General features: G+C 47.6%; 1 protein-coding gene across 1 annotated transcript in view; it reads left to right on the top strand.

Moving 5' to 3' along the window:
• The window catches only part of LOC146058571 (cyclic nucleotide-binding domain-containing protein 2-like), a 161,661-nt gene extending 150,253 nt beyond the window's left edge, over positions 1-11,408 (top strand). The window contains exon 15 of the mRNA XM_083170851.1: positions 8,551-11,408. Coding sequence (XP_083026977.1) covers positions 8,551-8,649 — 99 coding nt within the window. The 3' untranslated portion in view covers positions 8,650-11,408. The remainder of the gene's footprint in view (positions 1-8,550) is intronic.
• The last annotated feature ends 754 nt before the right edge of the window (positions 11,409-12,162 follow it).

Here is a 12,162-nt window from a genome sequence, read left to right as displayed (position 1 = left end):
CAACTGTCAAGTGGAAATGGGGAAGGTCGACAGTCAAAAATTCGACATGAGGTTTTTAACTTTTTTGCGCCAACAGGTGCCGACAGGTGATATTTCATACCCTAGCATCCACTCGCCATGTGCCGACAGGTGATATTTCATACCCTAGCATCCACTCGCCATGTGCCGACAGGTGGTATTTCATACCCTAGCATCCACTCGCCATGTGCCGACAGTCGGTAGTTCATGCCCTACCATCCACCCGACATGTGCCGACAGGTGATATTTCATACCCTAGCATCCACTCGCCATGTGCTGACAGTCGGTAGTTCATGCCCTACCATCCACTTGACATGTGCCGACAGGTGGTATTTCATGCCCTGCCATCCACTAGAGCGTGGTGGGAGAATAAAATAGCGTGTTGAGCGCAGCGAGCCATTTTAAAAGACGCAGTGCTATGTATCAGTGTCCATGTCAACTGTGTTGAAATTCGGGGACAAAAAAAGTGAAAAACCCCATGTCGACCTTCCCCAAGTCAACCTAATGCTTGTGCCTACCTATTGACCCTGTTGACCTAACCCATGTCGACCTTCATGCATATCGACCTAGTGGTGTCGACCTAATTGCTGTCTATCCAATGTTCCATACCCAGTGACCCCGGTCGTATGAGCAATCTAATGACAAATTGCATGTGCTTAAAAGCACATGCAATCTGCTCCCAATCCCAACTGAAGTCAGATCAGAGGACCAATCCTCCAACCTCCCCGGGCCGGCATTGCACGATTGTGTGCACACGATGTGCACACAAGCTGCATACAATCCATCATACAATTCCTCAATATTGTATGATTGGGTGTAATGTCTTTCAGGTGTATGGAGTGGAGTCACTGTGGCCAGAGACACTCATCACACCATATAGGCCCTCTAAAAAGGAGCATGGCATCTTGGGAAGGGGCATGTTCTCCGCACCCCATTACATTCAATGACCTTGCTCTGCAAAAATGTATTTAATGCATGCATTCCTCTCACCAACTTAGCAGATTACTGTGAAAGGAAAGATGGCATCTGCAGAATGGGATAGCAGCAGTGGCGTAACTATAGAGGGTGCAGGGGGTGCAACTGCTATGGGGCCTGGCCGCTGGGGGGGCCCGAGGGCCCAGCAGGCAATCCCCTGCACCCTTTCAAATAATTATTATATATTTTCTTACTTAGTAGTCCGGTGCAGCCGCTGCAGCACCAGGTTGGGGGATGGCGGATTTTTCTTCCCAGCCTGCCTGGTAGAGATTCGGGAAGGAGGCGGGGACTGAAGACAGATAAGGCCATCTGCATATACCACCTCACAGTAGAGGGCACTGCAGCTGCCTTTTCTGTTTCCCGGCCAGTCACCTCCTCCGCCCATCTCTACTCCTCTAGACCTGGCGCCGCAGAGTCTGTTATGTGGTAACCCTGACGCGTGTATCAGGCTCACCCAGCGGGTGTTCGCTCCTGCTGCTCGTGGACAGACAGCTATAGGAGGAGTTGGCACGGAGCCAAATGCTGCTATCAATGACGGCTCCTCTTAGTGCGGGGCAGGTACAGCATGGAAAGACATGGCCATTGCCGGACTGTGCTGGATCGGGCTGCTGGCTGTCATAGGACAAGGTGAGGCAGCCGTCTGCATAGAAATGGGTGCTGAGGTGCGGGTATAGAGGGGATAGCGGTCACCATGCCCCCCAGAGTCCTATAGCGCTGGCGAGCGGGAGCTGGGGACTCGGCGCCGTGGAACATGAAACCCGGCCCGGGAAGAGTGTGCTGGAGACCGCATTGACAGGGAGACCTCCTGCAGTGCTGGTGAGTGGGAGGAGGAGGAGGAGCAGGAGACTGCGCTGATGTGCCAGTGAGGCTGCACTGCAGTGCTGGGGCACAGGAGCTTTAAAGGCCTGCTGTTAACCTACAACTCTTTCAAATCCATGCTCCCCCCCCCTCCTCCCTGACCTCCCCCCCAGCCTAGTGCCCCCTATTTAACCAACCATACCCCATCCCAGTGCCCCATCTAACCAAACATCCCACAGCCCAGTGCCCCCATCTAACCAACCATCCCCGTCCCCAGCCCAGTGGCACACACCAACATGTCTGGTTCTGCCTTCTACTCTGTCATACCCCTCCCCATTTACTATTGTGATCCCCCCACCTTCATTTTGGCGGAGTGCTGGGGGGCCCTTTAAAATGTTTTGCTATGGGGCCCATACAGGTCTAGTTACGCCTCTGGATAGCAGGGTGCCCACTGGCCGGTGAGGGAGAGGGACCCGCCGCACATGGAACATCCCAGCTTTTAAGATGCCACTGATGACGTTTTTTATCCATTTATATCTTCCATAAATATATATATACCTGCTTATACCGTATCCTAAGGACATCTATACAGAGCGTACAATGCAAGAATCAAGTATACTATTTATTTACAGTTTCTTATATACTTTAACCCTTAGAATGCCAAGTGAATTTGTCAAAATAGGTGTGAAAATTGCCACATTTGTATTCATCACAATGACCGGTAATGTTACCTTATACAGGAAATGTAAATCTTTTTTTTTTTTTTAACGCCATTTTATATTTGAATTTATATAACAAATGTCAACGACTCTGGCAGTTTAAGAAGGTATTTTGAACATCTCTCACGGAGGATTAAGAATGTTTTCCTTGGTCAAACTTTCTTACCACATATATTTAATACCGCTGACCTTTTCCACCAACATTCGATTGTATTCTCAGTAAATTATAGCGCTTACAGAAGCAGCAATGTTCCCTAAAACTCACTCTCTTGATATTGCTGTATTAACAGAGCTGCCAGCGTTCCGTCGGCTGCCTCATCAATTGCACCTCTAGGACAAGAGCCCTTACGCAGCTCGCTCTGTCGATCAGCGCAGATTCATCTAGATTAAATTCCGACGGTTGGACGAAGACTCCGGCGTGGGATAAAAACCTCTCTGATTGCTCAATCGTTTTCTGCCGCTTGCTCCTAAATGTGCTTAGGTTTTCTGTTCCATCAGGGCTGAACTATCAATATTACAGGGGCCCTTTACCTTTCAGATAAAGGCTTGGATCGCGGCTGAGCTATTCCATTCACTCAAAGACGTGGTTATGTAGGAAAGTGTCTTTATTATGTGCACTGAAGGCCCTTGAGGCTAGAACCAAAGAAATGTGCACCCATACATTGGTAAATGATAACAGAAGGTATTACTATAAAATTACAGGGAACCTGAGGCCAGATAAATGGCAGGGCGGAAGCAATTTACATTATTGCCGTAGGACACGGGAAAGTTTCAGAAGATAAGGAAAGAAAGCTGGGAACAGGCATTGTGGGGGAGATTCTCTAAACTAAAAATGCGGTAAAAACCCCGTTATCGGGTTTTTACCTCATTTTAGGATGCTCTAAGCATCCCCCTCTGGGTTACCGCATCGGCAGAAAAATCTAGCAATGCCCCATAGAAGCCTATGGGCTTATACCGCGACCCACCGCCGCCCCGCACCGACCCCTGACGCCCCGCACCGACCCCCCGGCCCTCACCTGTGTCTGGGCAGCACAGAGTTGTGCTGCCCAGACCTGTGACCTCCTCCTCCCTGCACTTTACATCCTCTTCCGGGTGCAGGGAGGAGGAGAGCCCACCCAAAGCAGCAGCATCATGATCCAGGCCGGGTAAGAGGGGAGCCGCCGGGACCCGCCGCTCATCGCTGGGTCAATGCAAAAGACAGCTCTTAACGCAAGAGATCATATGCGATAATTATGTTTGCGGTAGGGGGGCGCGGATGTTAGAGCATCTTTCCCTGTATCCGCTAAAAATGCCAGCGTCACTCAGATTTGTTATATAAATTCAAATTAAAATGTTGTGTAAAAAAAGATTATATTTCCTATATAAGGTAGCGGTACTTGTGTAGTTTCATGGTGGCAGGCTACGCTACATTTTCAGCGTAGGCTAAGCTACGTTGTCAGCGTAGCCCAACGGCTGCCTAGCATAGACAGCGTAGTGTCCCTGCGGCAGCACTGCGTAGTCAGCGCAGTGTCCCCATCAGGCAACGTAGACACCGTACTGTTCCCACAAAGCTGCAGCTCTGTCCCCGGCGTCCCTGGCAATCCTAGTGAGCGCCTCTCACACAGCGCCGGTAACAGCCAGATCCCCTGCGATGGTGGACACCGGCGGAGAGGGGATCATGCGGGCGCCGGTGCTTCATCTGTCTGAGATGCATGAGCGTCTCAGATGCTTGTGTGTCATAGTAATTCTTGCAGCAGGGTACGGCAACCCTGCCTGTGTCCACTTCGGGGAGATGGAAAGGGTTAGGGGTTTGGTAGGGATTGCGTCTCCTGCACAAAGGGGGGTGCAGTGCGCAAAAGGACGCATTTGCCAGTGCACCATGTTACATATTGGCAAATGCCTCCATTTCAAACCCCCACTATCCACGTCAGCCCGAAGCGTGGCAAGGGGACGGGGTACGCGTCCTCCCTACCTGTTCATACCCCCACTATCCACGTCGGCGTGGAGTTGATCTTATAAAGTGTGGCGAGCCACCGAGCCTGAAGCGTGGCGAGTGCAGGGAGTCCCGCAAGGGGACGTGGATTACTTGACATGTATTCTGTGTCCCCTCGCGGGGCTCGCTGCGCACGCCACGCTTCGGGCTTGGTTGTCGATAAATATACCTTACATCCCCATTTACATGTTCGAGGGATACAAGTGTTACAGTACATACATTAAGTTTGTTCACAAACATTTTCCTACTTGAAAAAGAAGAGGGCATAAATTATTTTTCTATCGGAAGACTATAATTTTCTTCGAAGTTCTAAGTGTATTGCCTGTGATTGCAGTCTAGATAAATAACATTAACATTCCGAGCATCACATGTAACTTAAACTGACTTCCCCGGCTTTGCGACTGAAGCTGGTGACGCCGGCAATCTCCCCTTTCAATTTTTATATGATTAAACACCCAAATCTAATTGAAATCACTTAGTTATAACATATTCTGATGGTAATGCAGGCTTAGCAGTTTGTTTCAGTGGTCCGTGTAATCCGAATGGGGACAGGGGTAGGGTGTATCTGACATCATGATTCCATTAAGTCTGACACCTGTCTGTTGATTACAGACATGGAGGCTGATACCGGGAATGTGCCACCGGCGCAGCAGTCGCCTGAAACTTTTAAAATTAAGTTTTGAAATGTTTTCGTAAACATCGTCGCTAAACAAGATTTATATGTGAAATATTATTAGCATTCCACAGACTTTGCAGATTAACTGCATGCATAATGATAAGGGTATACTTGTTTGGGGAAGCAAGCTTGTCGCAATTGAAAACAATTTTAAAATATCAGCATTTGTACGTCTGTGAGCAGAATGCAGAACAGTGCAGGAAGCAGAACAGTTCCAGAAGTAATCAAGAAAAAGGATAAAAAAATACTGCAAGGGAAAGATAAAGTGTGGCTACAAAGTCAGTGCGTGGACAGGATTGCAATGTCCGGGAACTCATAGCGAAAGTGTGATGCTCTGTGCTGGACAGGGCCACCGGGAGCTGTGGTGGGCCTGGGTACTGTCAAGGCCCATCTTAGCTCTAAATGGCCCTGTCCGTCCCAAAAGAATTGTGAAAAAGATCCTAGATGGAACATTGCTGGCTGTAGCACAGAGGTGGCTTTGGGAAGGTGGGGGCGGTCAAGGTGATGTCCATCCTATAACAGCTCAGCGGCAGCAGCACATTGGACAGTGAGAGAGAGAGAGGAGGCGGCTGATAAGACAATATGCAAATTAGAGAAACAGTGCACATTTGATTTTAGGACTAAATTATTACAATAAATCTGTAATTAATTGTGGATAAAGTGCATTTATTAAATATATTCATATATAATATAGCAAGAAGTATGTATATGAGGACATGACTGCTCACCCAGGGCGAGACGCACTAAACAAAACATGCGGTAAAAACATTTTCGGGGGGTTTAACCGCATTTTCATATGCAGTAAAGCCCCATCACTGGGGCTTCGCTGCGTAACCCCGTAGAAGCCTATGGGCTTCTACAAACATTCCCTGCCGCCCCGTGCGACTCTCGACGATCTGCGCTCCCCCCTCTGTCCGGGCAGCCTCCTCTTCCGGGTGCAGGGAGGAGGAGGCAGGGCCCAGAAGCCCCTGCAGCCATCTGAGCAGGGGAAGGGGGGAGAGCCGCCAGGGACCGATCACACGTCACCGGGCACATCGCAAAGGGCAGCTCTTAATGCAAGAGATGTCCTTTGCAATAATTATCGCATATGTTAGTGCATATGTGATAATTTTGCGGTAGCATCCCGCCCCCAAAGTGGTATATACTGTATGTTAAATATATCCTATATAATAAAAGACTAACTCTGCTCCTCGCCTTTATGGGGGGAATCAAATGTTTTGCACGTGGTTGGTCACTAGATGATACACAACGGCAAGTGCTTCTCGTTTTGGCACAGCTGCTAGTGCTGACATTACTGATACGTTATTCTGTCATTTAGATAGGCTGGTAACAAGTATATAAACTATGCGGGTGATTCTGGTTTAATCGTTACCCAGCGCGTTTGCACGGGGGACCGATTTTTCACGACTGTGTATGCAGATGTGCAGCCACAACACACAAGAGTTAGGGGCGTGAGGCGGCGGGCCGGTGGATTCTCCCATGAAAACGCCCAGCTTTTCATGGGCTATCCCAAGAAAACGCTGGGCATCTCATGGTAAGCATGGCGAGGGATGCAACATGGTACACTTATATGGCACTCATTTTGACATAGACAAAAAACCATGCTGTATCCACGTCCCCTCGCGGGGCACACTGCGCTCGCCACGCTTTGGGCTCGGTGGCTTGCTGCTCCCGCCACACTTTATAAAATTAACTCCATGCCCACGTGGACACTGGGGGTATGACGTGGATAGTGGGGATATGATTGTGTTAGTGGAGGAAATGTGTGTTGATAGTGTGTGTGTGTGTATGTGTGTAGTGCATTGTACTTACCCTCAACGATGTCCCTGGCGCCAGCGTTCCCCTCCTTCGGCACTCGCCTCCTTCATGTCACTCCTACTTAACGGTGTCCCTGGCGCCAGCGTTCCCCTTTTCCGGCACTCGCCTCCTCCATGACACTCCCTGGTGGCAGCAATGTACGCAATTAGCGTATTGCTGCTGGGGGAGCAGGGAAACCATGTGATGCTTCCCCAGGAGTGCCGGAGGAGGCAAACGCTGGTGCCGGGGACACCGTTAACTAGGAAGGAAGTGCCGTAGGAGGGGGAACGCTGGCGCCAGGGAGATCATTAACTAGGAGGGAAGTGCCGTAGGAGGGGGAACGCTGGCGCCGGGGAGATCGTTGAGGGTAAGTATAATGCACTACACACATATTAGCAGGGCGCCCGGCTAGGCTTCGCTGATAATGTCGCCTTGCCGGGTGCCCATGATACACAAGTACCCAGCATTTTGAGTGACCTTTATCTAGTAAAATATAATTATTGGGTCTGTCAGCTGATCTGCCCAATTCTGGCTTGTCTTAGTGCCAGACGTTGGATATTTAGAGCCACATAATCCTGTCGAAGAAAACAGCTCCTGTCCCCGTTCTGAGGCAAGTGAATCAATGTTCATTCAAACCAGCGGCAGACCATGCGTGCAGGCAGATGTAAGGATTTCCAGGTCTCCTGATGACAAAAGGTTTATGCATCGGTGGAACAACAGCCTTGCTAACCGTTCCCTCGGCTAATGCAATTATCTTTGATAAAAGACAGAAGACTCTTGAAAAACATCAATACTGAAATGAAAACCGTGCAGCAAAAATTGACACTTTTTTAACAACAGTCCAGGAGTTTATCGACTCAGTAACACTAACTAACAATAATAAACCTGACATAAAATGCCTTAATCCATAAACAAACAGAACACCTTATCCTATATACCAAAAGGCTAACACTGCTCCTCACCTCTGTGTGTGTGTGTGTGTGTGTGTGTGGGGGGGGGGGGGGCACAAGTGCCAGGACCTAAGGCTCAATCTCTCTGCGCGTGTTACCTCTGCCCCACATGGTTGTGTCCATTAGAGAGAGAATTTGCTTTTGCGAGTGAACCAGAATTAGTCCCTATGTGTAATAGTCTACCTCTAGTACAGTATACTAGCCATGAACTGGGCTGCAGAAGGGGAAGGTTTAGCAAATATTACAGTACTTATCTGAGTTGGAGGGTCAGTAGAGAGAGGAGACAGCTGCAGTCTCTCCATAGCTCAGAACATACTGCTGTACAGAAAGTCCAGGGTGGCTGCTGGGAACTGCGCAGCAGTACTGACCGCCCCCACCCCAGGATCCGCCACTTTGCCAAGTGTACTTTACCTGCCACCCTTCCCAGTTCATATTACCTTTTACAACATTGTTTTAGCCACTGCTCTCGGTGGTCCTGATGAGGAATTTCCCCTGGAGATACCTACGCATTTCATCACTTGACAACTTCTTCAGGGAAATTATGTTAATAGTTCATAAAGATTGCATATTGCAAAAACTGACATATTAAGCCATAGTTTTTTTTATTTCCGCATTTTCCTCATTGCCATTATGGTCTTTCCGCAGATCCAGCCGTACCCAACCAAAGAGATATTGCAGCAGAAAATACAAGATTATATAAGATGGCAAGCGTACAAGTCCCATCTTATCAGAAAGCAGCTCTGACTCAGCGATGGTACAAGCACTTGTTATACATAGAAGGACACGCTCAAATGTGATGCTGCAACATTTATATTCAAAGCCCGTCTCCGATTCATGATAGGATGATCTGTTACCTTCCAGGCGGAATGGGATTTTATATTGTAGAATCATTTGTGGATTCAGTTGCATGTAGCTGCATAGATAGACTGATACAATATGTGGGAAATATTAATCTTTGTGCTGTCATTTGGTCACTCCAGAATTAGGGGGATCGGTTGGCATACCGGCGGTTGGTCTGCCGGCAGTTGGAATACCGGCGCTGGAATCCCAACATTTCTCACAATGCGCTCAAATCCCAACTGTCAGCACAAGGTCAACACAAGGTCAACACATCAAATGGTCAACAGGAGGTTTTTTAAAAAAATGGCATCAATGTAGACACCTACCTGAGCAGGTGGACTACCAGTAAGTGTACCGCATCACCTCACATGGCTTCCCTCGCCATGCATTGGCCCAGGTGCCTTGCTACGCTACCAGCATGCCACCATTTTCAGTCGGAGTCCACGTAGATGGTAAAGTATGAAGGACAACCCCTCTCGAAAACGAATGTTGATCTGTACATGTCGACCTATTGCTTGTGTTGACATTTTCACCATGTTGCCCATATGTATGTCAAATATTTGTTGTCATCCTATTTACTATTGGCTAAGACACTGGGCTTTTTTTAGACTTTATCGCACGGCTGTGAATTTGTAGGCTGGGCGATTATCGATAGACTGCTTATGCGTACAGCCCGCAGTGCTCATGCTCAAGGCCGTCCTGCGATAAAACGTTGCTACTTTTTTTTACCCCTGGCCATTCGCAAGTTGATTGACAGGAAGTCGGCGTTTGGGGGGTGATAACCGTCCGTTTTCTGGGAGTGTCAGGGAAAACACAGGTGTCACCGGACGTTTGCAGGGAGGATGTGTGACGTCAGCTCTGGACCCGATCCGCCTGATTCTATCGCAGCCGCTGAGTAAGTCCTGGGCTACGCACAGACTGCACACACTGGGGAATCATTACATGGTGAGGGGCGTGGCCAGGTGTGTGAGGGGAAGTCATGTGACGTCAGCTCCGCCCCTGATCAGCCTGATTCTATCGCAGCCGCTGAGTAAGTCCTGGGCTACGCACAGACTGCACACACTGGGGAATCATTACATGGTGAGAGGCGTGGCCAGGTGTGTGATGGGAAGTCATGTGACGTCAGCTTCGCCCCCGATCAGCCTGATTCTATCGCAGCAGCTGAGTAAGTCCTGGGCTACGCACAGACTGCACACACTGGGGAATCAATACATGGTGAGGGGCGTGGCCAGGTGTGTGAGGGGAAGTCATGTGACGTCAGCTCCGCCCCTGATCAGCCTGATTCTATCGCAGCAGCTGAGTAAGTCCTGGGCTACGCAGACTGCACATACTGGAAAATCATAGTGATAGTGAATCGTTGCGAATGGATTTGCAACTAATTGCAGCGATATCTTCGCAGCCCGTTCGCAGGATTACATGGGGTGGCATTTCACTATGGCAGGGTGACGGCTTTTTGATTGCAGGGTTCTACTTTTTAGCAGCTGTGCGATCAGGTCTGAATCAGTCCCATTGTCTGTCAGCCATCTGTATAAGTGGCCGATGCTAGGTCTTCGGATGCCAAACAATATAAACCAGTTTTCATTGGCCGTAAAACCCAGGACATGTTCGTGGCACTTTCCTAGTATAGATTGATATTTAAGTTGCATAACCAAGTGTGAGGGACCAACTATACGTTCAAAAACAATTATTTTGACTTTTTACAGACTGTAAATAAAAAAAAGTATAATTTCAAATCTGAATGTGTTTTAGCAACATACTGTACATAAATGGATGGAACATGATCGTGTCGGCTCAGACACGTATGTTGGCTAATGCATGGGTAAACAGGCAGAAAAGTAGTCCAACATGGCAACATCTGGTCAACGGCCTCAATTTTTTTTTAAATCTATTAAAAATGAGAGAAACTGGCAATTTTTTAAATTTTGTATCGTCAATCTAATTTGAGAATTGTTCTTTTGAAGCATTGCTTGTCTTCTGCAATCAATGTAATGTCTGGCTGGGGTAAATAAAATTGAAAAATATGGCAATGGAGTTGATAAACTATAAATATTGTGACATCGATGACGTAAGTCCTTGCATGGCCGTCATAGCAAAATATATTATAGTCTTTTTTGACTTATGATGTTAAAGGCTTACAATGATAAGTATACTTTGTCTTTCACAGCGTTTTATACAAATATTACACCATCTTTATATACTTGTATGTGCGTGGGAAGACAGAAAAAAACATAAACCGCTCTTTTATCGAAATACTATTTTTGTCTTCAAATTATATCGTTGAGTGTCTTTTAAACTGATGACTGTCACCAGTTCTCAAGTTCTCTGTACATAAAGTTTTATGAATAGCGAATGAAGTAAGGAAAATCGGAATTTCTATTAGTAATTACTAATTGTACAGTTAATAAACATTGGGCCAGAATCGGTATCAGTAGAAATTCTCAAAATTACAACTGGTGGTAGCCTGTGGGTTTGCCCAGCACAGAGCAAGGCCACATCCGCCCCCCCAAACAGTCCAGACACGCCTACATTGTATGGACCAATGGACTATCCCTAGCCGCAATTCTCCGCCCCATTCTCCCCTAACATGACCACAGTTTAGGTGCTTGTGCATGTGCACTGGTGCTTGCACGCATGCAGATTGCTGAAAATTGTGATTGTGCATCTCGGCAGCCCCCCCCCCCCCCCCCCCCCCCGCAGAGATAACCCCCCCTCACTCCCACCCCCCCCCCCACAGCAAAGTTAACTCCCCTCCACTCCAAAAGCCGCTTTAGCAGTACAGCTGTACCTCTGTGGTCCTGGCTACTACAGCGTCTAATGTAAACAGACCATCACAAAGTGTCCGCCCCCATACAGCAGACAGTTCTTGATGTCTTGAAAAAGGCTCTTAGAGAGCCGAAACGCGTTGACACTAGGGGACTTTGTGCATCTTGGACCTGCCTGACCTACAGAGGTAACGTTGGACGCCTTAACCTTTCACTTTGTCCGGACGAATCTACTGTTTTTTGTGACTGTGTTGTAGCTTTCACTTTGCCTCCTGGGTCACCAGGTCCTTTTTGCATTTTTTAGTTTATTTTTTATTTTAAAGTCAATTTTTTACCTTGAATGTTTTTTATCCATTTTGTATATATGAATTCACATTGTATGTATTCATAGTCCAACTATGGACATTTTGTCAAATTAAAGTTTTCTAGTTTACCTACTATTCTCCTTGTTTTTTGGGTTCCCCAAAAAAAATCCACATTGAAAGACCCAAACCCTTTTTGAAAATATAAGGGCCTTTTTGGATATTAGAAAGAAACCTTGATGCATCTGGCTCCATTCCAAAACACCGTGAGTGTGGTACGCCATTCCTTTTGAATCACCATCTTGAATTAATAACAGAAAGATACCTTTATGTGCTTCCATCCCACCATCTTG

Source organism: Crinia signifera, chromosome 2 (assembly GCF_055691185.1).
Source record: "Crinia signifera chromosome 2, ASM5569118v1, whole genome shotgun sequence".
Classification (NCBI taxonomy): domain Eukaryota; kingdom Metazoa; phylum Chordata; class Amphibia; order Anura; family Myobatrachidae; genus Crinia; species Crinia signifera.
The sequence above is the reverse complement of the archived record's forward strand: the minus strand, read 5'-3'. Positions and strand labels throughout refer to the sequence as shown.